General features: G+C 49.2%; 2 protein-coding genes across 2 annotated transcripts in view; one reads left to right on the top strand and one right to left on the bottom strand.

Moving 5' to 3' along the window:
* The window catches only part of LOC135073507 (SH3 and multiple ankyrin repeat domains protein 1), a 163,865-nt gene extending 162,135 nt beyond the window's left edge, over positions 1-1,730 (top strand). Inside the window, exon 30 of the mRNA XM_063967692.1 lies at positions 1,136-1,730. Within this exon, the coding sequence (XP_063823762.1) occupies positions 1,136-1,730 (595 nt within the window). The remainder of the gene's footprint in view (positions 1-1,135) is intronic.
* Positions 1,731-5,128: 3,398 nt separating this feature from the next.
* On the bottom strand, positions 5,129-25,147 carry LOC135073506 (WD repeat-containing protein 19). Its single transcript, XM_063967690.1, has 20 exons — positions 24,809-25,147; positions 24,474-24,631; positions 23,723-23,947; positions 23,302-23,512; positions 22,647-22,927; positions 21,901-22,160; positions 20,950-21,170; positions 20,637-20,759; positions 20,026-20,203; positions 15,852-16,068; positions 12,464-12,675; positions 11,927-12,014; positions 11,538-11,744; positions 10,371-10,606; positions 9,557-10,205; positions 9,327-9,435; positions 8,836-8,985; positions 6,721-6,814; positions 5,969-6,078; positions 5,129-5,323 (listed from the first exon to the last, which is right to left on the bottom strand). Exons 1-20 carry the CDS (start codon positions 24,821-24,823, stop codon positions 5,129-5,131), a joined length of 3,939 nt encoding a protein of 1,312 aa, XP_063823760.1. The 5' UTR covers positions 24,824-25,147.
* Positions 25,148-25,178: the final 31 nt, after the last annotated feature.

Genomic DNA, 25,178 nt, shown 5'->3' with positions numbered 1-25,178 from the left:
ATCAACCATCATAGGTTTATGTTTAAATGTTGACGAAGGGTTCCTTATTGTAGACCTGCTTTGAAGTCTGTACTCTGTGTGTCATGGCGGTGGAGAGAAGTCTGGGAAGTGGAGAAACTCGGGGGCAACTTGTAAAACCAATAATTGGATTTTTCAGGATACCAATGTACGCAACCATCTATGAATACGCTACAATCTATGAAAATGATGGCGAAATTAATTACGTTTAGTTTTCCATTACACAACCCACAACGCCTGAGGTACCGTCCATTCTTGTACCGTTTTCATGTTTGTCTATGGGGCTGGGTGTCCGCGTCCGACCATCGAGGAGAGTCACTCATTTGTCGTTCCTGTCAATAACCGTGATCGTCCTCATGCAAAAGGCACTAGACTGCTGTATTCATCACACATTTTGTTACATTACGACGCTATTTTGTCCTTGTCCTAATTACAATATTTTTTGTGTTTCTTTTATAACAACTTGTCTAATTATGATTCGTGTATTTCAAGATTTTTGAACAAATAAATCGTTTATTTTGTCATTATTCGAAGATACTTGCACCTTCTAACCAAACGGTACGCGTTGGAATTAAACGCGCAGACGAGACATAAAACATCATACACGTTCACCACTGCGGTATATCTTTGCCTTTAGCGCGTCTCATTGAAATCTGGCGTAATGAGGGTTTTCGCGATTGAAAAATCCGCCAGATGGCAATACGAGGTCCAAATGCTGCGTAATTGGTGCATTTTGACATATCTGTCAATGTCATGTCAAAAATAACCAATCATGCAGCATTTGGACCTCGCGTCTACGTATTGCCATCTGGCGGATTTTCCAATCGCAAAAACCCTCATTGGCAATTTAATCGAACTATTAACTATGCTACGACGAAATAAGATTCAAATAAGTATATTGGAACCTAAACCTAACCAAAATTCATTATACTTTTGTTGTATCATGGTTATCTCATTTTTCTGAATAACGATTTGTTTCTAAACTGCTCAGCCAGTAGATAATTAAGAACGAGGCGAAGGGATATACCTGCAGCAACATTGCATTTATCATGAGCGAACCGCACCGTAACTGATGTATTTAAAAACCGCGTCAAACGAAAGTATTTTCGGTCCACAGCGGAAGCAGTTCGGGCTCCAGCTCGATGCAGCACTCGTTCTCCGTCGACGAGATCCAGAAGATCCGCACGCGGCTGAAGTCGTCGCGCTCCTGCGGCGACGAGCTCGGCGCCGAGCGCGACGACGCCGACAACTCGTCGTCCGGCGTGTCGTCCGACCAGGAGGCGCACGCGCGGCCCGCCGGCGCCGCGCCGCGCCGCGACAAGGTCTCCTTCTGCGCCTCCGTCACCGTCAAGTCGTGCAACGACGTCATCAGCACCGAGCCCGTGCACTCGTCCAGCGAGAGCCTGGCGCCGCCGCCGCCGCCGATGCAGCGGCACAACTCGCTGACGCGCAAGCGCGCGGCCGCGGCGCTGGTGAGAGGCGCCGGCGCCGGCCGCGGTCGCTCGGCGGCGGAGCGGCTGGGCGTGGACGTGGACAAGGCGCCGGGGCGCGGGCGGCGCGGCGCCGGGCTGCTGGCCGCGCTGCCGCCGCCGCCGGAGGAGCCGGGCCCGCCGGAGCCGCAGCCGGCGCCGCTGCTGGCGCCGCCGCCGCAGTTCAGCGACCGCGTGCGCGTGGTGGCCGCGCTGCCCAAGCAGCTCGCGCGCCTGCAGTAGCCCGCCGCCCCACGAGAAGGGAATTTTCAGACTCTACCGCGGTGAAACTGACGGTCCGCTTCGCCGAAGCTTCCGAATTGAAACTTCGTCAACTTAAACTTGACCGGAACGTGGTCCGAGTTCACTTTGGTTGGAATCCGAACGCGTGAACCGTTACTTTAATGAGAATAGTATTTTAGTAGTCGCGAAGTACACTTTGACTTAGCGGACTTTCGTTTCATCCTTATTCACATGTAGGCGGAGTTGCAAACTTCTTTCTATCTGTTCTTGCGACAGCTGACGACCGCTTATGTTTGAATAAACTTAATATCAATAGATGGCGCTAGTACCGAGGATTTGACGAACATAATTAATTAGCTTCCTAAAAAGGAATAGTAAAACGTATAAAATAGGTACTCGCACCATACTCTTGTGAACCCAGTGTTTTAGACTGAAAATTCCCGGAACCGGCGCCTTGGCGCGGCGCCCGCCCGCCGCCGGCGCCGCGCCGACCGCCGGCGCCGATCAAGCCAAAGATTCGTAGTATTCACCCCCGGCCCCGGCCGGCGTCTGTTCGTTTCTACCCTGCAACCGAGTGCCATCGTGTCTATGATTTATAAAATATTTTTGTATGTATCTGTAAATATTACGAGCCCCGGCGGGGGAGCCGGCCGGCCGGGTCGCGACCTGATTAATCCGGCCCGAAATGGAGTTTTAACGAGATATATTATTTATTTAAACGAGCGATTGAATATTTATTGAATTGAGGCGACGAGATATTAGTATTTTATTATATTTACCAGAGAGAGCGGTGCCCCGCACGTCCAAAGAGCAGCCGCCGGCCGACCCCCGCCGCGCGCTAGAGACTATATTGTAGGCGGCGACGAGATAACACCAATATTCACTTTTTTTACGACTCATTACAAATTTTGTATATTAAAATTAGTAAAGGTTAGACGCTGCGAATTTATAGATTTTTCAGGTGATATTCGTGAAAGGTTGATGCCGACCGGGCCCCTGTTGACGGTGTTCCGCACACTTGCGGCGTTTGATTTGTACTAGGGAAAAAGTTCATACATTTTCAGAACTTGAAAATACTATGTTTAACTTGAATCTGAGTACAAATAGTACTTTGCTTTTTTCTTGATTTTCATGTATATTCTTATGAAGAATTCACGCTTGTTTCTACGAAAGTAAAACTTGACCTTTTCTTCAGTTACCCACACTTTTGTGTTGCTTACTTTCGATCCCTGTAGCACCTCGCGAATAGCGTCAACAGCGGCCCGGGAGACGACTCGGTACCTCGCCTTGAAACGAACACTGCCTAAGGTCATGTAAGAGCCTAATTAGATAGAATTCGAGATCCGCGCAGCCCTCGTTTATTTTCCGCCCGCGGGCGAACCGTTTTCGACTCGATAGCAATAGAAGAGGATATTATAATGATAACACCGAACTTTAATATAATTCCTTTCTATGTTAATATTAAAATCCTAGCGAATTATAGAGATGAGTCGAGTCGACCGAATAGTGTGTCGACCCTAGCCTTCACTGTATTATTAGCACAATGAAATTATTTCTATTATTATTGAATGTATTATTTTGTTATAATCGTCTTGTCATTATTTTAAGTTGTATAAATGTAATGTCAACTTAAGGCATAGCTAGGTAGTAGTAATTATATTAGGGCAATATTTGATTCTTAGTAGAGTAACAGACGGCAGTGGGTACAGTGGAGTCTCAGAGGGACACACGCGCTCGACACTCGATCTTGCCGGCCGGTCAACTAATCCGGCTCGAAGGACCAGGTGTCGAGAGCGTGCGGAAAGTCGAGTCACACCGAAATTTTGTATAATAAATACCATTGTGTTTTGCGTTTCATTTGAATCTCAGTATCGAACGTGTAACTACAACTTGGTATACTTTCAAATGAAAAATTAAATGTTTCATCACTACAATTTTAGTTTTTCTTATATTCCTACATAAATATTAATTAAAATGCATTTACATTTAAACTTTTTATTTAAATTTCAATATTATTACTAAATAAAAATAAATGCCATTTTGTACACAAGTACAATTCTTAAAGTAAATTAAATTACTTACATACTAAAGGCTCGGATTAATTTATTATGTAGGTACCTACTTCGTTATTAAAACACATAATTGTCAATCAAACTAAAGATCTATTCCACAATGCATGCAATACTTGCAAACACACACAGCCAAAGCAAAAAAGGACATTACAACGCTATTTATGAGGAATTTTGTAAATAAAATTTTACACCGCGCTTACATAAAATTCATTCATTGCGACTTTCAAAGTAAGTAACACATTGATTTCTAATCAAAAACTTGCAAAACACTTAACAAGAATAGGTACTTAAATTCATTAAAATAATGTGCGTTTACTCAATTATTACGAACATTAACTATATTTATTAAGGATAACTAACCTTGATTAAATAAAGCGTATTTTCAAAATACAATGTCACAGTTATCGTTAGTATTTATCAGTCAATAAAAAACACGTGTTCTACTAACCTTGTGCTACCGGCGATAACACAGTAATCCACTAGGACGGAATCGATCACAATCGGTACATAATCGTTGAATTATAAACCTTACTCGTTGGTGTTAAGGTCTAGGTACAATGCCACGTCGTCGATCTTCACAAGTCGACGGTAGTCAACATTTTCGCCGCACATGGGACACTTTCCTTCTTCATGTAAAATCCTATAAATTACAGTTAATTTAATAAATTATTCGTAATTAAAACTATTTGGTAATTATTCATTCTTACAAGAAGTAGCAAAATGTTGCTAACTTACTCCTTGAATTCTGCATAAATCGCTGGAAAATCACACTCCGGGCACGCTGTTAAGTCGTCTTTCACAATATGGAGTCCCTGGAAATTTAAATAAAATAACAACTTAACCAGAAAATAAATGATTGATATTATGGAAAACAAACATTCGTAAGTAACTGATATTAGCTCTTGAACTGGCAACACTGCTCTATGGCTAAAATGACCTGTCAAAACTTTTTTTCTTTGCTTAGGTGGGTAGGAATCAAAAGTGACTGTCTTAGCAATAACAAGTTGCGGCAATCTATGGATACAATATTAAAACAGAAGCAGGCAGCGGTCAAAGCTAGTGAAGGAAGTCGCGCGCCACACTGCGGACAAAGCGTAACTGGCGTAACTGACTGGAGGAGCTAGAATTATCTGTGGGTAAGTCTACAATCTACATACATAAAGTAAAAGAGATAATAAACTTACAGAAGCAAGACAGAAAGGCAGGTCTATCTCGCAGCGGTTACACCGCCAACCTCAGCGCAGTCTCTACTCATCGCTGAGGTTAACGACCTAACGACGCGTCATAATTTGATCAGAGCTGGCTGCTTCTAATGAAGTTCTAGAATCATCTATGGTCGTATAGGTAACTTACAGAAGCGAGACAGAAGGGCAAGTCCGCTTCGCAGCGAGTACATCTCAACTCGGCTATGGGTAGTGGTGCGTCGCATTGCGGACACGGCGCGGCAGGCTCGGCCGGCGGGTTGTCTCGCGGCGCGTGCCTCACCACGGATTCTATCTTTTTGCTGTATTTTGGGTCGATCTGGGGATTTAAGATTAGGATGTTACTTTGCTGATCAATGAGAGCTATGCCCGTTTTCACCATCAATCCCTAATTTTTAAGTGACCCCTATGGTAACACAATATATGAATTTTATTTTCATAGAGGTCACTTAAAAATTAGGGATTGATGGTGAAAACGGGCACTAGTCTCTCTCTTTGACTTTAAGGTCTACCACAGTGGTAGGTACTATACCACACTGCTCAATGATAAAAGACCCTAAAGTTTTGTTATGTACTGTTTTTTAGTTGAAAAGATCATGTGCGTTATCCTTTATGCCCAGGGCCCCCACTAGATTAAAGGTGGCCCTGGTAAAAAAATAACTAAGATGGCGCAACGACCCAGTCTTGGCCTTCAAAAAATTTACTAACATTTATTTGATACTAGCTTTCCGCCCGCGGCTTCGCGCGCGTGGATTACATTATCTACATATTTTACGGAACCCTTTTTTTTCCAAAATAAAATTTAGCCTATGTTACTCGTGGATAATGTAGCTTTCGAATGGCGAAAGAATTTTTAAAAACGGTCCAGTAGTTTTTGAGCCTATTCATTACAACCAAACAAACAATCAAAGTTTTCCTCTTTATAATATTAGTGTAGAAGTGTAGATACTGGGCTGAAACATACTTGCGAGCGATACTCCGGCTGCATAAGGATCCGGGCCCATTGGTGCGCCTGGTGCTTGAGCCCGGCGCGGCTGCACTCGATCACGGCCGACGTCAGGATGGACACTTGATCTGTTAGGACGATAGTAAATTGATACTTTGGCATCAATGTCCTTGTTGTAACCAGGGATGTTATGGATGTTTGAACAAATAAATGTATCTTTATCTTTATCCGTAACCGTAACCGAAACTTTCGGATATCCGAAATAAAAAAAATCCGAAACCGTAACCGTAACCGATTCAAAAGTTTCGGATAGTTTCGGATGTAGGCAGTTTAAATTGTTTTTTGTATAGTTAGCATTATATGATAAGGCATAACAGCCTGATGTACCTTTATAATGCCATCTAGTATCAATTTTTTTTTATTCGATGTAAAGTGTGCGGCCATGAATGAACCGTGTTGGACAACTATTGCAAATTGCATTCTAAAGCATTAAACCGGTATATCATTATTCCGATATCCGTAACCGTATCCATAACCGAAACTACATATCCTTAACATCCCTGGTTGTAACTGTATTTCCGTGCATTGCAAAACTAAGAAGGAACAATTTAATATCAATTTGACACAAATTAATGCTTTGCTCATTTATAAAACAGTTTCTGAAGACTGAAATTGTGATCTTTGAAAATTCTGCGAGCGTTTTATATTTCGAGTATTTCGTAACCGAATCTATCCGGTTTCATGAAACAATGTAAATTGATGAATCTTACGTTGCTGCGTCGGGAAAAAGGAGATGTCAGCGGCTGTTCTCAGCAACAGTCTTGCTGCCAAGTCGTGCCGGCTGCGCTTGACGTGCGTGCGTACCTGCATCATGTTGGTGTAATATCGTGTTTTAAAACGAGCTACAACCGAATCTAAGATCTTAGAGCTAAAATTGAATGTTGATGAATTTTGGTAAAAAAACTCGATAATGGAATCCCATGTGTTTTGGGATCTTGTCATGCTTGTCATTGCGGACACAGACAAATGTCACAGTGAAGGTTGCACACTGTACCTATGCAGTTACAATAATTCAAGAACTGCATCCAAGCTGCAGTTGCAGTGTAGTGAAGTGTAGTGTAGTATATTGTAACGTAGTGTAGTATATTGTAACGTAGCGTAGTGTAGCGTAACGTAGCGTAGCGCACTGTGGTGTAGTGTAACATATCATCATAGTGTAGTGCTGTGTAGTGTAGCGTAGTGTATTGTAGCGTAGCGTAGTGTAGTTTAGTGTAATGTAGCGTAGTGTTGCGTATCGTAGTGTAGCGTAATATAGCGTAGCCTAAAGCCCGGTCTGTGAGCACGTAGAATTTTGTCCAATGACCCCAAGCTACCCATCCTTATCGCTCGCACGTAATTAAATTGCTGTCGCGACTGTGCGACGGACGCTCGCAGTGAGTGTGCGCGACAGCAACATAATTACGCGCGAGTGATAAGGTTGGGTAGCTTGGGGTCATTGGACAAAATTCTACGTGCTCACGGACCAGACTATAGCATAGCTCATAAAATAGGCCCCCTTAATTTTTATTTATTGTCCGTGGTGCATAATCTTTTCTTAAAGGTTTTAAACCTTTTTTTTTGTCACCTGTCATCCGCTTTGCAATGGAGGGAAGTCGAACCTTAATTTCGAACTCCTCCTATGTTCTTCTGATTAATTTCGTTGCGGGTCCAATGACAGTTTAACTTTCCCCCGGGACAAACTTGATTGGTTGGGTTTTTGTGGCGGTCAAGCTGTAGATCCTGGCTACACAGGAGTTGCAGTGGTGGGAACGAGAGGTGGTAATAGTCCCGGACACTCACTGCGGGCGCGCGTCGCACAGTCGCGACAGCAATTTAATTACGTGCGAGCGATAAGGATGGGTAGCTTGGGGTCATTGGACAAAATTGTACGTGCTCACGGACCAGGCTTTAGTAGCTTCCAGGAGCTCGCAGCCAGATACGCGATGACCGTGGACGAGCCGTACTCACTTGAAGGTTGGTTACGTTACATGCTACGTTACGTGCTACATGGCAGGTGAGTACTTGCCTAATGTAGCGTAGCCTAGCATAGCGTAGTCAGAGTAAATACAAATGAGTAGGTCATCTTCATAGAAACGCACAGGCGCGGTTTGTATGTGAGCGCGCCAATACGTATGCGGCGCGCACGCACACACTGACAAAATTTAGCGGGGATTAGCGGGGAGCCAGTCGTGGTTGCGCCGAATTTTGTCAGTGTGTGCGTGCGCGCCGCATACGTATATTGGCGCGCTCGGTGCGTTTCTATGAAGATGACCTATTCATTTGTATTTACTCTGACTACGCTATGCTAGGCTACGCTACATCGGCGGAGCGGGAACGCGAGGACGACCCCTCTGCACCCCCGCTTCGCAGACGGAGGAGGGGAGTTAGAAGGCGGTTGTATGACCGTTCGCTTCTTCCTCCCCTTGGTGGTGGCCAGCAGGCTGGAGACGCGGGGGCGCCTCCTCCTGCATTGCACAGGCTACCACCGCCGTCGGACGGGATTGGCCTCGTGGTCCCGGCTAATCCTGTCGGCCCCCCACTAGGTGGGGGCGTGTTGGGTCCCGCCGTGTAGGGCGGGACGTCCGCGGAAGGCGCCTTGGTCGTTTCTAGTACCCAAGGCGCCGACCACTATGCGGCAGAGGGAACACCCCAGGTTTTTAGTGGGTTCGAGCCCCACATAACCTGCCGTCCCCCGGCGGTAGGTATGGATAGGCCATTTTCCTGGGTAAAAAAAAAAAAAAAAAAAGGCTACGCTACATTAGGCAAGTACTCACCTGCCATGTAGCACGTAACGTAGCATGTAACTCATGTACTCATTTGTATTTAATCTAGCGTAGTGCACTGACCAGCGCGTACGAGTGCAGCAGGGCAAGCGCTCGACGCATGTCTCTCGGCACGGGCAGGCGGCGCGCGCGCAACGCGGCACACATGCCGCGCACCACGTCGCGCGCCTCGCGGTAGCGGCCCGCGCGGCACTCGCCGCCGCAGATTATCACCTGCGGACACGACACGAAATTAACACTCCCACATCTCTTACATAATTCCATCGATAGCTATATTCGCCCTGAAATGGCGGTGACACGGTAAGCAACAACAAGGCAGTGAGTCGATTTGCGCCGCCACGAAACGACACGAGCCACCGCAAAGCCCCATCACACGTTGTCATTTTAAAGGGAATTAAGTCAAATATCAAAATGTTTTTGTGCTACTCTATACGGCTGAGGGTGTTACGCTATCAATACTCTATAGAATACTATAGATAATAGCACAAAAAACGGAACACCATGGCATCTTATGTGCGATTAACTACATTAAATCACAAAGTGGGGGCGCTTACCGCAGTTTTTGCCGCCTCCGTAAACTGTCGCTTCGCCATGTAAAGCCGGAACAAATGACGAGGCTCCCGCGGCGTGCCGTCTGTCTCTCCCAGAAGGAACTCTATCAATCTGCAAACAATTTGTTATTTAAATAAACTGAGATAAATGACAATATCCTATCATATAGAAGAGCAAAAGTATTTTTTTTTTTTTTTATTGTATTAGACCTTTTGTGCAATCAAATACTAACCTTCGCGTCAACCTTTCATCATCACTGGCCGCAGCCGCGTCAATGGCCACGCTAATGGCCTCATTTTCTTCCTCCTCCGACCCTCCAGCCTTCAGCAAATGCGACATCGCTTTACTATACTCCCCCGCATGAAAATAAAACTTCCCAGCTAGCAAATGCCTCTTCTCCCCCTCAAAATGCAACGCCAAGCTCTTGAAATCTTCTGGCCTCGCTTGCGAAGTCTGTATAAGTATTTCCCCGTACAAATGCAGCTTCCCATTCTTTCGTGCCAGTTGAAATGCTTCATCGTAGCATAAGGACATCACTAAGAACCTTATAGCCGATGAGGGATCATCGCTGTTCTGGAAATAGTTTGCGACCATTTTGGCGCCCTGCACCGATTTTGTTTCTTGCACTAAGTTCACTGCTTCATCAATATCATCTAGCTTATCTAGATTCAAACGTATTGCAGATTCGTAATCTTGGGCTTTGAGATACGATTTCAAAGCATCGGTATATCTGCCTTCGGCCTCTTTGGCTTTGGCGTATTGGATATGGATGCTAGGGGAGTTAATTTTGGGCAACAAAGCTTCGACTTTCAACCAGGATTTGAGTTTGATGTATAAAGAGGCAGCCTTTTCGGTGTTGCCAGCATGATCATATAGAGCAGCTGTCAAAGAATAGTTAATTCAGTAACGTGGACTCTTATTGAATGCTTTAAAAAAAATAATTGCACAGACCGTTCAATGCACAGGTAAGCACAGTCAGACTACATATTTTTGTTGAAAACTAAGATACAAACTAGCTTGAGCAAAGTCCTAAAGTCTCCACTTACCCGCATGACTATACTGCTTCTCCTCCTCAAGCAACTGAGCGCAGTCTTTCAGCAGCATGACGTCACTGGCATGCTTCATGGCCACCGTCACGCCGCGCGCTACGTCACCACATCGCACTGACATGCGAGCGATACCGGCCTCGCATTTAGCGTTGTGCTCGCGAACTTTGGGCTCGTCTACATTCGTGGTGATTAGGGCCTTCTCGTAGTTCGCTAGGGCTTCGTGGTAGTCCGCTCTGAGGGTTGAAAATATTAAGGAATGACAAAAAGGAACTGTACTATTTTGACAGCACACGTGACGTCACTGCAGGGCAAAATGTATATAAATAAATAATAAATAAAAATCATTTAATTGCAGACAAAAGCAGTTGCATAATTTGCAATTAATTGCAGACAAAACTATGGAGTTTGGTTAGTAACAATTTGAACTTAGAGACTATATTAGTAGAGTTAGTAACAATGTTCTTAGAAATATGTTAGTCGTACATCATGGGTTCGATAAACTATGTATATTGACTCTTTATCTATGGACGCTGTATTGCTTCACATGCCTAATGTGTAAGTCAACAAAGCGACCATAGACGGCTGGAGTCCAGCCTCTCAGCAATCATTTTCAGGATTCCATTCCCACTTGTCCTCAGTCATGTAACACATACGCAGTTGTTTTGCGCATAATTGAGTGAAAATCGTCAGCGTGAGCATCCGCAAACATGCCCGAGGCACTACAGTACCGAGGTAGTCGGAATAGAGCCCTGAAAATGTTATTATATTGGACTCGTAAGGCACCAAGGGACCGCTGCGTAAAAGTGGTCCACAGACCACTCGTGTAGAAACTTCGTCAAAACTGTATATGATGTCTGCCTTGCACTTTGCGATCTCTTAGCGAACCTTAGTCTCGTCTACGAAAATTAAGTTCAAAGTCAAAAGATGCATACGGCATCTTCTAGCGATCGCAACCGCTTCTCTAGAAGCACCAGGCCCTGGTCCAATCTCCTCTGGTCGCGTGGAAATCTAGAGTCTAGAGCATATTTGCCGGCCGTGACGTCACACCCGCTAGACTCCAGCCAACGAGCCCAGTGGATTTTAACCAGCGCGCGACCGCGTTTCCTTTACCAAGGCAAGCTGATTACACGCCACTGGAATGAACATTGTCTAAGTAACACGTACGTGAGTTCAAGATGATTAGCCTGGTGTAACAATATCGCCGGCAGCCGGGCCGGACAAGCCCGAGCGGCGATGGCAGCCGCCCTGGCCCAGTCTCCTCTTGCTGCGTGGAGCTCTAGGGCGTATTTGGCGGCGGTGACGTCACTCCCGCTGGATTCTAGCCAGCGCGCCGCTGCATCGCCTTTGCCGAGGCAAGCGGATAGCACGCCGCTGGAATGAAGATTGTCTTTGAACAAGTGAGGATAAATGAACGCAAATACAGGTGCATACATGGGGCCAAATAACGCAAAAGTGACATCGAACAGTCTTTTCACAGAAGCGAACATGTGATCTCCAAAAATACCGTGCAACTTTTTGATTATAAATAATCTAGGTATCACTATAATACTTACCACAATATCGGCAGGTCTTCAATATGAGAAGCGTCTTCTAAGGCCCACACCATTGCCACGTCGCTCAGCCGAGTGTACACTCGAATTGCTATAACAAAGATAGTTCTTAAGGATGCATGATAAATGGAATTTATAAGTAATTCTCTTGTGTCACTCTAGATCTTAAACGGGAAACAATTGGTGACTACCTGTTTACAATACTTACCAAACTCCACGTTCAAGTCAGCTACAGCTGCTTCTCCCATAGTCCGCCAGAGGGCAGGCACGTCCATGGCGTCGCAAAATAGTCAGACCTCGCTGAAGCGCCGCAGCAGAAGTAGTTTCTCCACGTGACGCCACTGGTTGGCTGCCGCTGTCTCTCGAGGGACACTAGTGTCTTTCAATGGACACTAATGACTCTCAATGGACGCTAGTGTCTCTCAAGGGACACTAGTGTCTCTCAATGGACATTAGTGTCTCTCTTGGGACACTGCATCTACTAGTCTCGCTGGAGACACTGGTCTCTTTGGAGACACTGGTCTCATTAGGGACACTCACCAAACTCCACGTTCAAGTCAGCTACAGCTGCTTCTCCCATGGTCCGCCAGAGCGCGGGCTCGTCCACCGCGTCGCAAAACAACCAAGCTTCGCTGAAGCGCCGCAGCAGAAGTAGTTTCTCCACGTGACGCCGCTGGTTGGCCAGCCGTTTCTCGCCGTCCGCGTCCGCTAGCCCGCTTGTACTGTGGCTCTCGAGGGATACTTTGGTAACGCTGCGAAACGATAGGATAGTTGATACTTATGATATTCCAAGACAAAACTTCTCTAATAGAGGTGTCGAAGGCAGCTATGCAAACGATGTTACGAGAAAATAGGTAGCAACGATGACTACTTTAATCCCGTCAGGTGGCACTAGTGTGGTTGCAAGTCAAGCATATTTTTGACGCTATTTTGATGACTATCTATGCACATGGAGAAACGCATTGAATCAATAAGAAAAAAAATTATTTCCCGAATGGAAACAACGCACTTGCAAGGAGTTTCAATAACAACCAACTAAGTTTCAATGACAACTCACTCAATGGTTTAATAAGTGTTAGTGTCGCAAGAGCTACTAGAGTTTGCTAAGGATAAATATGTTTCTACAGAGAGCTGCTATAGGATGAAATGTCAAATAGAGAAAGAGAGAGAGAGAGAGACTCACTTCCCCCCACGAAGTCTACATGCGAGCCGTTAATCGAGTTAGCGGCGTAGTAGTACGTCTTGATGGCCTCGTCTAATAAAGATTTCGAATAGATCATTAACGAATACTCACTTCCCACCACTAGCGTAGCAATACACATCCCCCGAGAACAGTATCAGCGGTATCTGCGAAGCCAGTACTGTGGTGGTGGCCACGAAGTCCACGTGCGAGCCGTTGATGGAGTTAGCGGCGTAGTAGTACGTCTCTATGGCCTCATCGCGTTTACATATTAATAAAGAGTTGGAACAGATCATATAGAACTCACTTCCCACCGCTAGCGTAGCAATACACATCTCCAGAGAACAGTATCAGCGGTATTTGCGAGGCCAGTACTGTGGTGGTGGCCACGAAGTCCACGTGCGAGCCGTTGATGGAGTTAGCGGCGTAGTAGTACGTCTCGATGGCCTCATGGTGTCTACATACTATAAAGAGTTCGATCAGATCATATAAATACTCACTTGCCGCCGCTAGCGTAGCAATACACATCCCCCGAGAACAGTATCAGCGGTATTTGCGAGGCCAGTACTGTGGTGGTGGCCACGAAGTCCACGTGCGAGCCGTTGATGGAGTTAGCGGCGTAGTAGTACGTCTCGATGGCCTCATCGTGTCTACATACTAATAAAGACGCAGAGGTCCCGGGTTCGATTCCCAGTGGGGGCAGAATTTTCTGTTCGGTTTGGTTGGTGGTAGGGCTTGTTCCAAGTCCGCCTGGCTAGCTACCACCATCTTACCTAAGTCTGTCGTCATAACAACAATGTTAACAGCATTGTTGTGTTCCGGCAGTTAGAGGTAAGATAGCCAGTTCCTCTGTGGTTGAGGATTCCGGGTGAAGCTCGCTTCCACCTTCGGCCTGATCATCACTTACCATCAGGTGAGATACAGGCCAAGAGTTTCCTCGTTGTGGATAAAAAAAAAGTTAGAACAGATCATATAAATACTCACTTCCCGCCGCTAGCGTAGCAATACACATCTCCAGAGAACAGTATCAGCGGTATCTGCGAGGCCAGTACTGTGGTGGTGGCCACGAAGTCGACGTGCGAGCCGTTGATGGAGTTAGCGGCGTAGTAGTACGTCTCGATACATACTAATAAAGAGTTCGAACAGATCATATAAATACTCACTTCCCGCCGCTAGCGTAGCAATACACATCTCCAGAGAACAGTATCAGCGGTATTTGCGAGGCCAGTACTGTGGTGGTGGCCACGAAGTCCACGTGCGAGCCGTTGATGGAGTTAGCGGCGTAGTAGTACGTCTCGATGGCCTCGTCGCGTCTACATACTAATAAAGACGCAGAGGTCCCGGGTTCGATTCCCAGTGGGGGCAGAATTTTCTGTTCGGTTTGGTTGGTGGTAGGGCTTGTTCCAAGTCCGCCTGGCTAGCTACCACCATCTTACCTAAGTCTGTCGTCATAACAACAATGTTAACAGCATCGTTGTGTTCCGGCAGTTAGAGGTAAGATAATCAGTTCCTCTGTGGTTGAGGATTCCGGGTGAAGCTCGCTTCCACCTTCGGCCTGATCATCACTTACCATCAGGTGAGATACAGGCCAAAGGTTTCCTCGTTGTGGATAAAAAAAAAAGTTAGAACAGATCATATAAATACTCACTTCCCGCCGCTAGCGTAGCAATACACATCCCCCGAGAACAGTATCAGCGGTATTTGCGAGGCCAGTACTGTGGTGGTGGCCACGAAGTCCACGTGCGAGCCGTTGATGGAGTTAGCGGCGTAGTAGTACGTCTCGATGGCCTCGTCGCGTCTACATACTAATAAAGACGCAGAGGTCCCGGGTTCGATTCCCAGTGGGGGCAGAATTTTCTGTTCGGTTTGGTTGGTGGTAGGGCTTGTTCCAAGTCCACCTGGCCTGGTCCGTGAGCACGTAGAATTTTGTCCAATGACCCCAAGCTACCCATCCTTATCGCTCGCGCGTAATTATGTTGCTATCGCGCTCGCACACTCACTGCGGGTGCCAGTCGCACAGTCGCGACAGCAATATAATTACGCGCGAGCGATAAGGATGGGTAGCTAGGGGTCATTGGACAAAATTGTACGTGCTCACGGATCAGGCTTTAGCTACCACCATCTTACCTAAGTCTGTCGTCATAACAACAATGTTAACAGCATTGTTGTGTTCCGGCAGTTAGAGGTAAGATAGCCAGTTCCTCTGTGGTTGAGGATTCCGGGTGAAGCTCGCTTCCACCTTCGGCTGATCGTCACTTACCATCAGGTGAGATACATGCCAAGAGTTTCCTCGTTGTGGATAAAAAAAAAGTTAGAACAGATCATATAAATACTCACTTCCCGCCGCTAGCGTAGCAATACACATCTCCAGAGAACAGTATCAGCGGTATTTGCGAGGCCAGTACTGTGGTGGTGGCCACGAAGTCCACGTGCGAGCCGTTGATGGAGTTAGCGGCGTAGTAGTACGTCTCGATGGCCTCATCGCGTTTACATACTAATAAGGAGTTCGAATATATCATATAACCAAGCTGTGGAATTCACCAAACTGTGGAATGGACTGTCGTCTGCGGTGTTTCCGGACGGATACGACCTGCAAGCTTTCAAGAGGAGAGCGTATCTTCACCTTAAAAGCCGGCAACGCACCTGTAACGCCCCTGGGTCTGCGGGTGTCTATGGGCGACGGTAATCACTTACCATCAGGTGATCCGTCTGCTCATTTGCCTCGTCACATAAAAAAAAAATACTCACTTCCCGCCGCTTGCGTAGCAATACACATCCCCAGAGAACAGTATCAGCGGTATTTGCGAGGCCAGTACTGTGGTGGTGGCCACGAAGTCCACGTGCGAGCCGTTGATGGAGTTAGCGGCGTAGTAGTACGTCTCGATGGCCTCGTCGCGGTGCGCAGCGAACACGTTGCGGTCTGATAGGCAGATGTCCCAGATCACGCCCCTGGAAAATTGGAATTCTTTGTTTAAATGCATTTGTCTGAATTGGGAAAATTTAACGTCACGCTAAGATCACGCTCCAGAAACCGTGGACTTGTTTGTAGATACGTTGGACTTGAGCAAAATTAAGGTCCGAATGTGTAGCCTTATTCACGTAACAAAACTTCAACGACATCAAAACACTGAGTTGCGATCCTATCGGGTAATCGTTCTATCAAAAATGACCCTTGTGAATACGGATTCAGAACTGTTTTTCAATGGGACGACTTCTGAACGTCAGCCAGATCTTGACTGTAAAAATACGTGAATAAGGCCAGTGCTGCTTTTGAAGCGTACATATACCACTGACTTCCAAGTTAACGACCTCGACCCTAAATGAAGGATGACATAGCCTAATGGATTAGCAAGCTGAAGTGGTAATGAGCAGGGCACACATGGGGGTAGAATTAGATGATTCTACCCACCATACGGATCGCGCACTCGACGCTCCAGTCAGCCTGTGACCACGGCCGGTGCAACTCGGTCGAAACGTCAGGCAAATACAGGTAATATTTCAATGTTAGGGCACTACTATACACTAAATAGGCTTAAAAAAAGCACTTTTACACGTCCCAGTATTAACCCTACCACTGCTTCAGGACAATAAATGGGCCAGTGCTGAGAAGAAGCAGCGCAAGAAACTCAGTCACTATTGTCAGCCTCTTTTTCAAAGGTTTACCCACAAAGTGGACCGACGACATCGTAAAGGAAGGCGTTGGAAGCAGGCCGCTACCAACCGGGCATCATGAGAAGTCATTGGGGGGTCTCAGCATGGCATTGCACAGTACGCGATGGTGAGGGACCTCGTGGTGCACCCTGGGCAACGTCCGCGTGGTCTGTTCACGCGGGCGGCTAACTTCTCACCTGCGCGGCAGGTCTCGTCAACTCGGCGGGCTTGTCGGGCAACCCGTAACCCACAATTGAGTGGGCCGGGGGCCGTCGAGGCATTTGCCCGGGCCACGATGCAGGAGACATCTTTAAAAAAATGGTCCACAGTACGGTACTTCTCTGATCAGCAGAGCTGACTGAGCTGCGGCATGGAGCAGACCGTAACCCGCTACGGCGGGCCGGAGGTCCTTTGTAAGGACCGCGAGGAGAAAACCTCTATAAAAACAACTGGAGGAGGGGATTGGGGGTTCCCTCGAAGCCAGAGAAGCTCGCTCGTAAGCGAGCCTCTAGCCTGAGGCAGAGCTGCGGACGAATGTCCAACCAGGACAATAACTCGCGGCTTCGTTTCTTTGGGCTCTGGTGGAAACCGTCGGGTTTTAGTGGGTAGGCCCCGCCTTTAGTAGGTAGGCGGGGAGAGTCCGACATAACCCACTGGCCGTCCCCATCGACCAGTGAATATGCGCAAAGCGTTTCCCGACGTAAAAAAAAAGGGTAGCGCAAGCAACTGTTGATGTCGCAGCAGTCACCTGAGGTCGGCGGGCCCGGCGCGCGGCACGGCGCACAGGTCGTCCGCCGCCGGGCAGACACGTGCAGGCGGGGTCGTCCGCCGTCAGACGCGAGCAGTCACCTGAGGTCGGCGGGCCCGGCGCGCGGCACGGCGCACAGGTCGTCCGCCGCCGGGCAGACACGTGCAGGCGGGGTCGTCCGCCGTCAGACGCGAGCAGTCACCTGAGGTCGGCGGGCCCGGCGCGCGGCACGGCGCACAGGTCGTCCGCCGCCGGGCAGACACGTGCAGGCGGGGTCGTCCGCCGTCAGACGCGAGCAGTCACCTGAGGTCGGCGGGCCCGGCGCGCGGCACGGCGCACAGGTCGTCCGCCGCCGGGCAGACACGTGCAGGCGGGGTCGTCCGCCGTCAGGCGCGAGCAGTCACCTGAGGTCGGCGGGCCCGGCGCGCGGCACGGCGCACAGGTCGTCCGCCGCCGGGCAGACACGTGCAGGCGGGGTCGTCCGCCGTCAGACGCGAGCAGTCACCTGAGGTCGGCGGGCCCGGCGCGCGGCACGGCGCACAGGTCGTCCGCCGCCGGGCAGACACGTGCAGGCGGGGTCGTCCGCCGTCAGACGCGAGCAGTCACCTGAGGTCGGCGGGCCCGGCGCGCGGCACGGCGCACAGGTCGTCCGCCGCCGGGCAGACACGTGCAGGCGGGGTCGTCCGCCGTCAGACGCGAGCAGTCACCTGAGGTCGGCGGGCCCGGCGCGCGGCACGGCGCACAGGTCGTCCGCCGCCGGGCAGACACGTGCAGGCGGGGTCGTCCGCCGTCAGACGCGAGCAGTCACCTGAGGTCGGCGGGCCCGGCGCGCGGCACGGCGCACAGGTCGTCCGCCGCCGGGCAGACACGTGCAGGCGGGGTCGTCCGCCGTCAGGCGCGAGCAGTCACCTGAGGTCGGCGGGCCCGGCGCGCGGCACGGCGCACAGGTCGTCCGCCGCCGGGCAGACACGTGCAGGCGGGGTCGTCCGCCGTCAGACGCGAGCAGTCACCTGAGGTCGGCGGGCCCGGCGCGCGGCACGGCGCACAGGTCGTCCGCCGCCGGGCAGACACGTGCAGGCGGGGTCGTCCGCCGTCAGGCGCGAGCAGTCACCTGAGGTCGGCGGGCCCGGCGCGCGGCACGGCGCACAGGTCGTCCGCCGCCGGGCAGACACGTGCAGGCGGGGTCGTCCGCCGTCAGGCGCGAGCAGTCACCTGAGGTCGGCGGGCCCGGCGCGCGGCACGGCGCACAGGTCGTCCGCCGCCGGGCAGACACGTGCAGGCGGGGTCGTCCGCCGTCAGGCGCGAGCAGTCACCTGAGGTCGGCGGGCCCGGCGCGCGGCACGGCGCACAGGTCGTCCGCCGCCGGGCAGACACGTGCAGGCGGGGTCGTCCGCCGTCAGACGCGAGCAGTCACCTGAGGTCGGCGGGCCCGGCGCGCGGCACGGCGCACAGGTCGTCCGCCGCCGGGCAGACACGTGCAGGCGGGGTCGTCCGCCGTCAAGCGCGAGCAGTCACCTGAGGTCGGCGGGCCCGGCGCGCGGCACGGCGCACAGGTCGTCCGCCGCCGGGCAGACACGTGCAGGCGGGGTCGTCCGCCGTCAAGCGCGAGCAGTCACCTGAGGTCGGCGGGCCCGGCGCGCGGCACGGCGCACAGGTCGTCCGCCGCCGGGCAGACACGTGCAGGCGGGGTCGTCCGCCGTCAAGCGCGAGCAGTCACCTGAGGTCGGCGGGCCCGGCGCGCGGCACGGCGCACAGGTCGTCCGCCGCCGGGCAGACACGTGCAGGCGGGGTCGTCCGCCGTCAGACGCGAGCAGTCACCTGAGGTCGGCGGGCCCGGCGCGCGGCACGGCGCACAGGTCGTCCGCCGCCGGGCAGACACGTGCAGGCGGGGTCGTCCGCCGTCAGACGCGAGCAGTCACCTGAGGTCGGCGGGCCCGGCGCGCGGCACGGCGCACAGGTCGTCCGCCGCCGGGCAGACACGTGCAGGCGGGGTCGTCCGCCGCAACAGTCACCTGAGGTCGGCGGGCCCGGCGCGCGGCACGGCGCACAGGTCGTCCGCCGCCGGGCAGACACGTGCAGGCGGGGTCGTCCGCCGTCAGACGCGAGCAGTCACCTGAGGTCGGCGGGCCCGGCGCGCGGCACGGCGCACAGGTCGTCCGCCGCCGGGCAGACACGTGCAGGCGGGGTCGTCCGCCGTCAGACGCGAGCAGTCACCTGAGGTCGGCGGGCCCGGCGCGCGGCACGGCGCACAGGTCGTCCGCCGCCGGGCAGACACGTGCAGGCGGGGTCGTCCGCCGCAACAGTCACCTGAGGTCGGCGGGCCCGGCGCGCGGCACGGCGCACAGGTCGTCCGCCGCCGGGCAGACACGTGCAGGCGGGGTCGTCCGCCGTCAGACGCGAGCAGTCACCTGAGGTCGGCGGGCCCGGCGCGCGGCACGGCGCACAGGTCGTCCGCCGCCGGGCAGACACGTGCAGGCGGGGTCGTCCGCCGCAACAGTCACCTGAGGTCGGCGGGCCCGGCGCGCGGCACGGCGCACAGGTCGTCCGCCGCCGGGCAGTACACGTGCAGACGGCGCCGCTCGTCCGCCACGCAGGCGCGCGCGCCGCCGATGTCGCAGTATAGCGCCAGCACGCCGCAGCTGTGCCGGTAGCGGACGGACGTCCGCCATTCTTCCACGCCGAAGTACTCGATGTGACCTTGCTGGAATTCAACATACAATAGCGATTTTTAAAACACACAACCTATTTCTATTCGAACAACCATGGTACCCCTTCCCCTATGTCTTAAGTGGGCCTTTATAGCCCAGCCCAACTTAAGCTAAGGGTTTCTTTCAGACCTCTGCAGCCCGCCCTTTAGGAGAACACCATGTAAGTAATTGTTAGTGAGTAAGCCAAAAAGAGAAATATCGAAACCATTAGCTTTATAAAAAAAACTCATAAAAGCTCATTTTATTTTTGCAAGTAGGCTTTTAAAAGTTTTAAACAACACTTTACACGTTCTAGTATTGACCCTACCACTGCTTCGGGACAATAAATGGGCCAGTGTGGTGAGAAGAAACAGCGCAAAAAACTCAATCACACTTTGTCAAGTATTATGTGAGTGTATTGTGTCAGTGTAACGGTAGTTTACTTACATCAGTAACAAAAATGAAGAAGTCGCTGGTAAGATGAATGTCGACGATTTTTGCGGGTTGCATATGCGGCTCCGGGAATAATAAAGCTTCTCGCTCTGGCTGCGTTGGGTCAGGAGAGTCAATCTGTAAAAAGTGCATATCCATTTTTGAAGTTTTCCGACACATTTCAGGGATTATTCTGACTATTCTTCTACCATCGTTTACCCTACAACGTTCGTCCGTTTCAGCCAAATGACGTCCACCGCTGGACAAAGGCCTTCCCCAATGCTTTCCATATTTTTCCTGCAATGTAACCAACTAATATCATACTCACAGCATGCAGCATAGCCCGTCCCTGGAACAAGGCAGCAGCGTAGTCCCCTGCCACCCGTATAGCGTCCACCGGGCCCGGGTACTGTCTTCTGGACGCGGTGCCGCCGGCCAGGGGATAGAACCAGGCGTGGACCCCGCTTACGCAGCATACGTGGGCACCGCCTAAGGCTAGTAGGGTTGGCTCGGTTGGGAGAGCGTATGTCGCTAAGGCTGTGGGCTCCGCTGGAATGAAAATAAGTTTACATATTATTATTTTTTAACGCACTTAACTCACACTCAGCCCTCTGGTCACAGAAAGACTTCTCCAATCATACCTTCTAACTATAGTCAGGTAAAAGACCATCAATCCTGTAATCGTTTAATTAATTCGACCACGGGGGATTCAAGGCTTCGCTAAATAGAATACGTACCTAGCGCGCACTACAGCGTTAGCCTGACGTCGCACTATAGCGCCAAATGTGCTGGTAGAGTATGAATAGTTTCACATCAAAGTAAACAAGCGCCAGCACTAGCAGTACGCAACGCTTTGCAACTCTATTTAACGCTATAACACGACGATAGGTACGCGTTTTATTTTGAGAAGCCTTCAGTGCAGACTACTTCACCGCTATCCACGCTGAGATTACTGACCCTTGTTGACTGGTTCCGACTCATCTCCCACGGCGATACACTGGTACACAGTAGCCTCGGTGAGGCTGGTCAATGTCAACAGACGGGTCCCATGTGCCGCGTGCAAGGCCGGTAGACTCGCCACGTATACGCTAAGACGACGCCACTGCCTTCAGGAACTCACCTTTATTAACTGGCTCGGATTCATCTCCCACAGCTATACACTGGTACACAGTAGCCTCAGTGAGGCTGGTCAACGTCAACAAACGGGTCTCATGCGCCGCGTGCAAGGCCCGTAGACTCGCCACGTACACGCTAAGACGACCCCTATTGCTTCACTCACCTTTATTTACTGGCTCGGACTCATCTCCCACAGCGATACACTGGTACACAGTAGCCTCAGTGAGGCTGGTCAACGTCAACAAACGGGTCCCATGCGCCGCGTGCAAGGCCGGCAGACTGGCTACATATACGCTAAGACGCGCGCGGCCCGCAGCCGCTAGCAAGCGCGCGTCGCTACTCCAGCCGCAACGCTCGGCGCCGCCGGCGGGAGACACTGTGCCGACCACTTCGCCGCTGTTCCATACTGAGATTAGTTTTAGTCTGAAAATAAGTGTATTAATTCATCATCATCAGGTCATTTAGACGATTATCACACTGCACCGCGCTCCGCCGCGGTACGCGGGACGACAGATTTAATCATTATATGCAAGTACCTCAGTTTGTATAGAAAACACGCGCGGCACAACACACTGAAAACGCGTCTGCGCGCGGGATTCTTTATATGTAGCCACGCGGACCGCGATGCAGTGTGATAATCGTCTTAGTCTTCACTGCTGGAATACTCTCTACAGTTTAATGGAGCAGAAAGGATTGACTCTTTTTCACACTGACTACACGCGTTAGGGAGACCCGATGCAGTTCATATCTCCCTTAGTCGCCTCCTACGAAATCAGGAAACAGTGGGGGTCATATTCTACCTATACAAAATGGCTAATCAAATAGTTTCTGGCGGTCTGAGAAGAAAAGGATAATAAAGTAATGGTAATATAATTGATAATAAAGTAGTAATGTACAAAATAAACTTACTGCCCATCCCCACAAGAAGCGGCTTGCCCATTGCAAATCGCCACATCAGTCAGGTTTTCCTTATGGTTTTTCACTTGGAACAGTTCTTCACCGACTTCCTTGATATGCGTAGATATCGCTATGATGAACCCAGCACTGAATCCGATCAGTATGTAGCCGTCGCCATACCACTTGTAGGATACTATGGACCCGTAGCGCTGTTGGAACGCTAACTCGATTGGGTTTTCAGGATTGAGTAGGTTGTATAAATATAAGGTGCGTTTTCCGACCACTAGGCTTATCTAGAACAGAAAATAAGGATTTGGAACCTTAGTAGAGTCTGGCTGTTAATCAGTATGAACATGTATGAAAGTGAGCGCATTACACCGATTTGGTATCGGCCGATGCTTCGTACAAGAATCGGGCCCTACTATCGGCCGACTAAAAGTCGGTGGTCTGCGCCTAGGCTTAATCTAAGCAAACTTGTGAGTATAGGTAAAGCCTGGTCCGTGAGCACGTAGAATTTTGTCCAACGACCCCAAGCTACCCATCCTTATTACGCGCGAGCGATAAGAATGGGTAGCTTGGGGTCATTGGACAAAATTCTATGTGCTCACGGACCAGGCTTTACTAGGTAATATCAATCTATAAATAAAAAATTAAGTAGAAAACCAACTGTATTTTCTCCTGCTACTCTTTCATCAGTTTTCATTTCCGAAAACTGCAAGTCATTTGGAGCATCCCGGAGGGAAATCATCCGCAAGGTGTCGCCATCTGAGTTGTTTATCGACAAATTCTTGTCCTCTGAAGCCAAAACCAAAATGCTGTCCTTGTTCCAAGCAGCGCATGTAATTTTCTTGGTGTGTTTCCCTATTATTGGTATACGCCTGAAAATAAAGAAATTGGGGTTTCTTCATTTTTTGACATAATATGTTTGGATTTTTCCTGTAGGTAAATGCTGCTAAGAAAACCCAGCATAAAGTTTATAGAATTAGAAAATAGATAAAGGAAAATAGGATTAAATAATATTGTGAAATAGTATTCATGACTAATGATGACCAGATGACTTGATGAGTCAGATAAAAATGAACACCTACTTTGTAGTGTGATGATTGTACAAAGCCAAGTTTCCTTTTTGTGTTCCAATAGCCAGCAAGGGCTCCCCATATGCCCACGCAAGGCAGGACGGTGGTTCTCGGAGTCCTGTCTCTATATTCATCCGTTTGTTGGCATGGCACTCCCATAGAAGTACAGAGTTGCTGTTTGGAGTAATTACTGCCAAGTAATCTCCATCGTTATCCCATTCCATGCCCGCACATAGTCTGAAAATGGAAACATTGCCAAATTATAGAAAGCTAGCAGACTGCCCCAGGTTCACACGGTTAGATACAGGTATTTACAAAATTATAAATTAAAACAACAGATTTATGTTGATCAGAAAAGAAATATGATTCTAATGGTGAAAGAAGTTTCAGTGTAGTAGTTTCGGAGTCTATTAATTACAAACATATAAAAATACATACAAATCTTTCTTCTTTATAATACAGAGAAGATGAAGAAAACTGTTTTCAGTTATGAGGATTGAATAACTTTCTATTCATTTATCAAGGTAATTAAATTCTGTTAGAATATGACTATTTCAGATTCAGCCTGGGTTGCACCACCTTACTTAAACTATAATTTCAATTCTGTCAAACTCCATTCAAAAAGACCGGTTAAAGTTATAGTTACAGTTAAAGTTAAGGTGATGCAGCTTAGCCTAAGAAATAGAAGGTAGAGAACAAGGACTAGGAGTAACAAGGACTTAACTGGCTGTTTATTTTTAGGAAGAACTATTATAATACCTACCCCTGTAACTTAATCCTCTCTAAAAGCTGCCCCGTCCTATCGTGTATGGCCACAGTGGCATCGGTCCCAGTTGTAGCTAGCAAAGAGCGAGACTCTCCCTTCTGCCACAGAAAATACAGCTCTCCCAATCCATGGGGCTGCTCTATTGTGTACAGCAACTTAGGAAAACAAGATTATTGATTATAAATAGATTTAAAATATATAAAAAATATACTAAACTAAAGCTAAATGACTTCAAAAGTGTTTGTCTCACTGAGACTGAAGCTAGTATTTTGTACTTTTCAAACTTTGAAGCTTATTAATCTAAGCTTTGAAGTTAAAAAAATCAAACTTACTTTGGGCGAAGTCATGTTGTTAATTTTTTATTTGTTCCAATTTGCTTATTTACGTGAATACCATTGTCATAAGTATCTATTTGTTGATGTTTTGTTAACATAGAAAAAAATCTGGATATTCCTGTACCAAATAAAACCGGTTGCTCAGCAACACTCAGCAACAAACAAAAATAAGCATAGTGATGCAGACTTGTTATAAAGGTATCGATAGTGCTATGTACGAAAGTAGGTGAAACTGCTCAAATGCATCAATAAGCCTACATGCCTGCCACTTTCAACGGGCCCCGATTGCGCTAAATATTTACAACTACAACGCGACTAGACGACGAACGAAAATCACAAATTCGAAATAAGAAAAATGGTCGAAAAG

The sequence above is a fragment of the Ostrinia nubilalis genome, chromosome 7 (genome assembly GCF_963855985.1).
Source record: "Ostrinia nubilalis chromosome 7, ilOstNubi1.1, whole genome shotgun sequence".
Lineage (NCBI taxonomy): Eukaryota > Metazoa > Arthropoda > Insecta > Lepidoptera > Crambidae > Ostrinia > Ostrinia nubilalis.
The sequence above is the reverse complement of the archived record's forward strand: the minus strand, read 5'-3'. Positions and strand labels throughout refer to the sequence as shown.

Excerpts from the sequence above, each read along its gene's own strand:
- LOC135073506 (XM_063967690.1), bottom strand. Across the intron at positions 23,948-24,473 it reads GAGAGGATTAAGTTACAGGG|ACTATGTGCGGGCATGGAAT; the intron begins GTAGGTATTATA and ends TTCCATTTTCAG. Across the intron at positions 23,513-23,722 it reads TACAATCATCACACTACAAA|GCGTATACCAATAATAGGGA; the intron begins GTAGGTGTTCAT and ends CTTTATTTTCAG.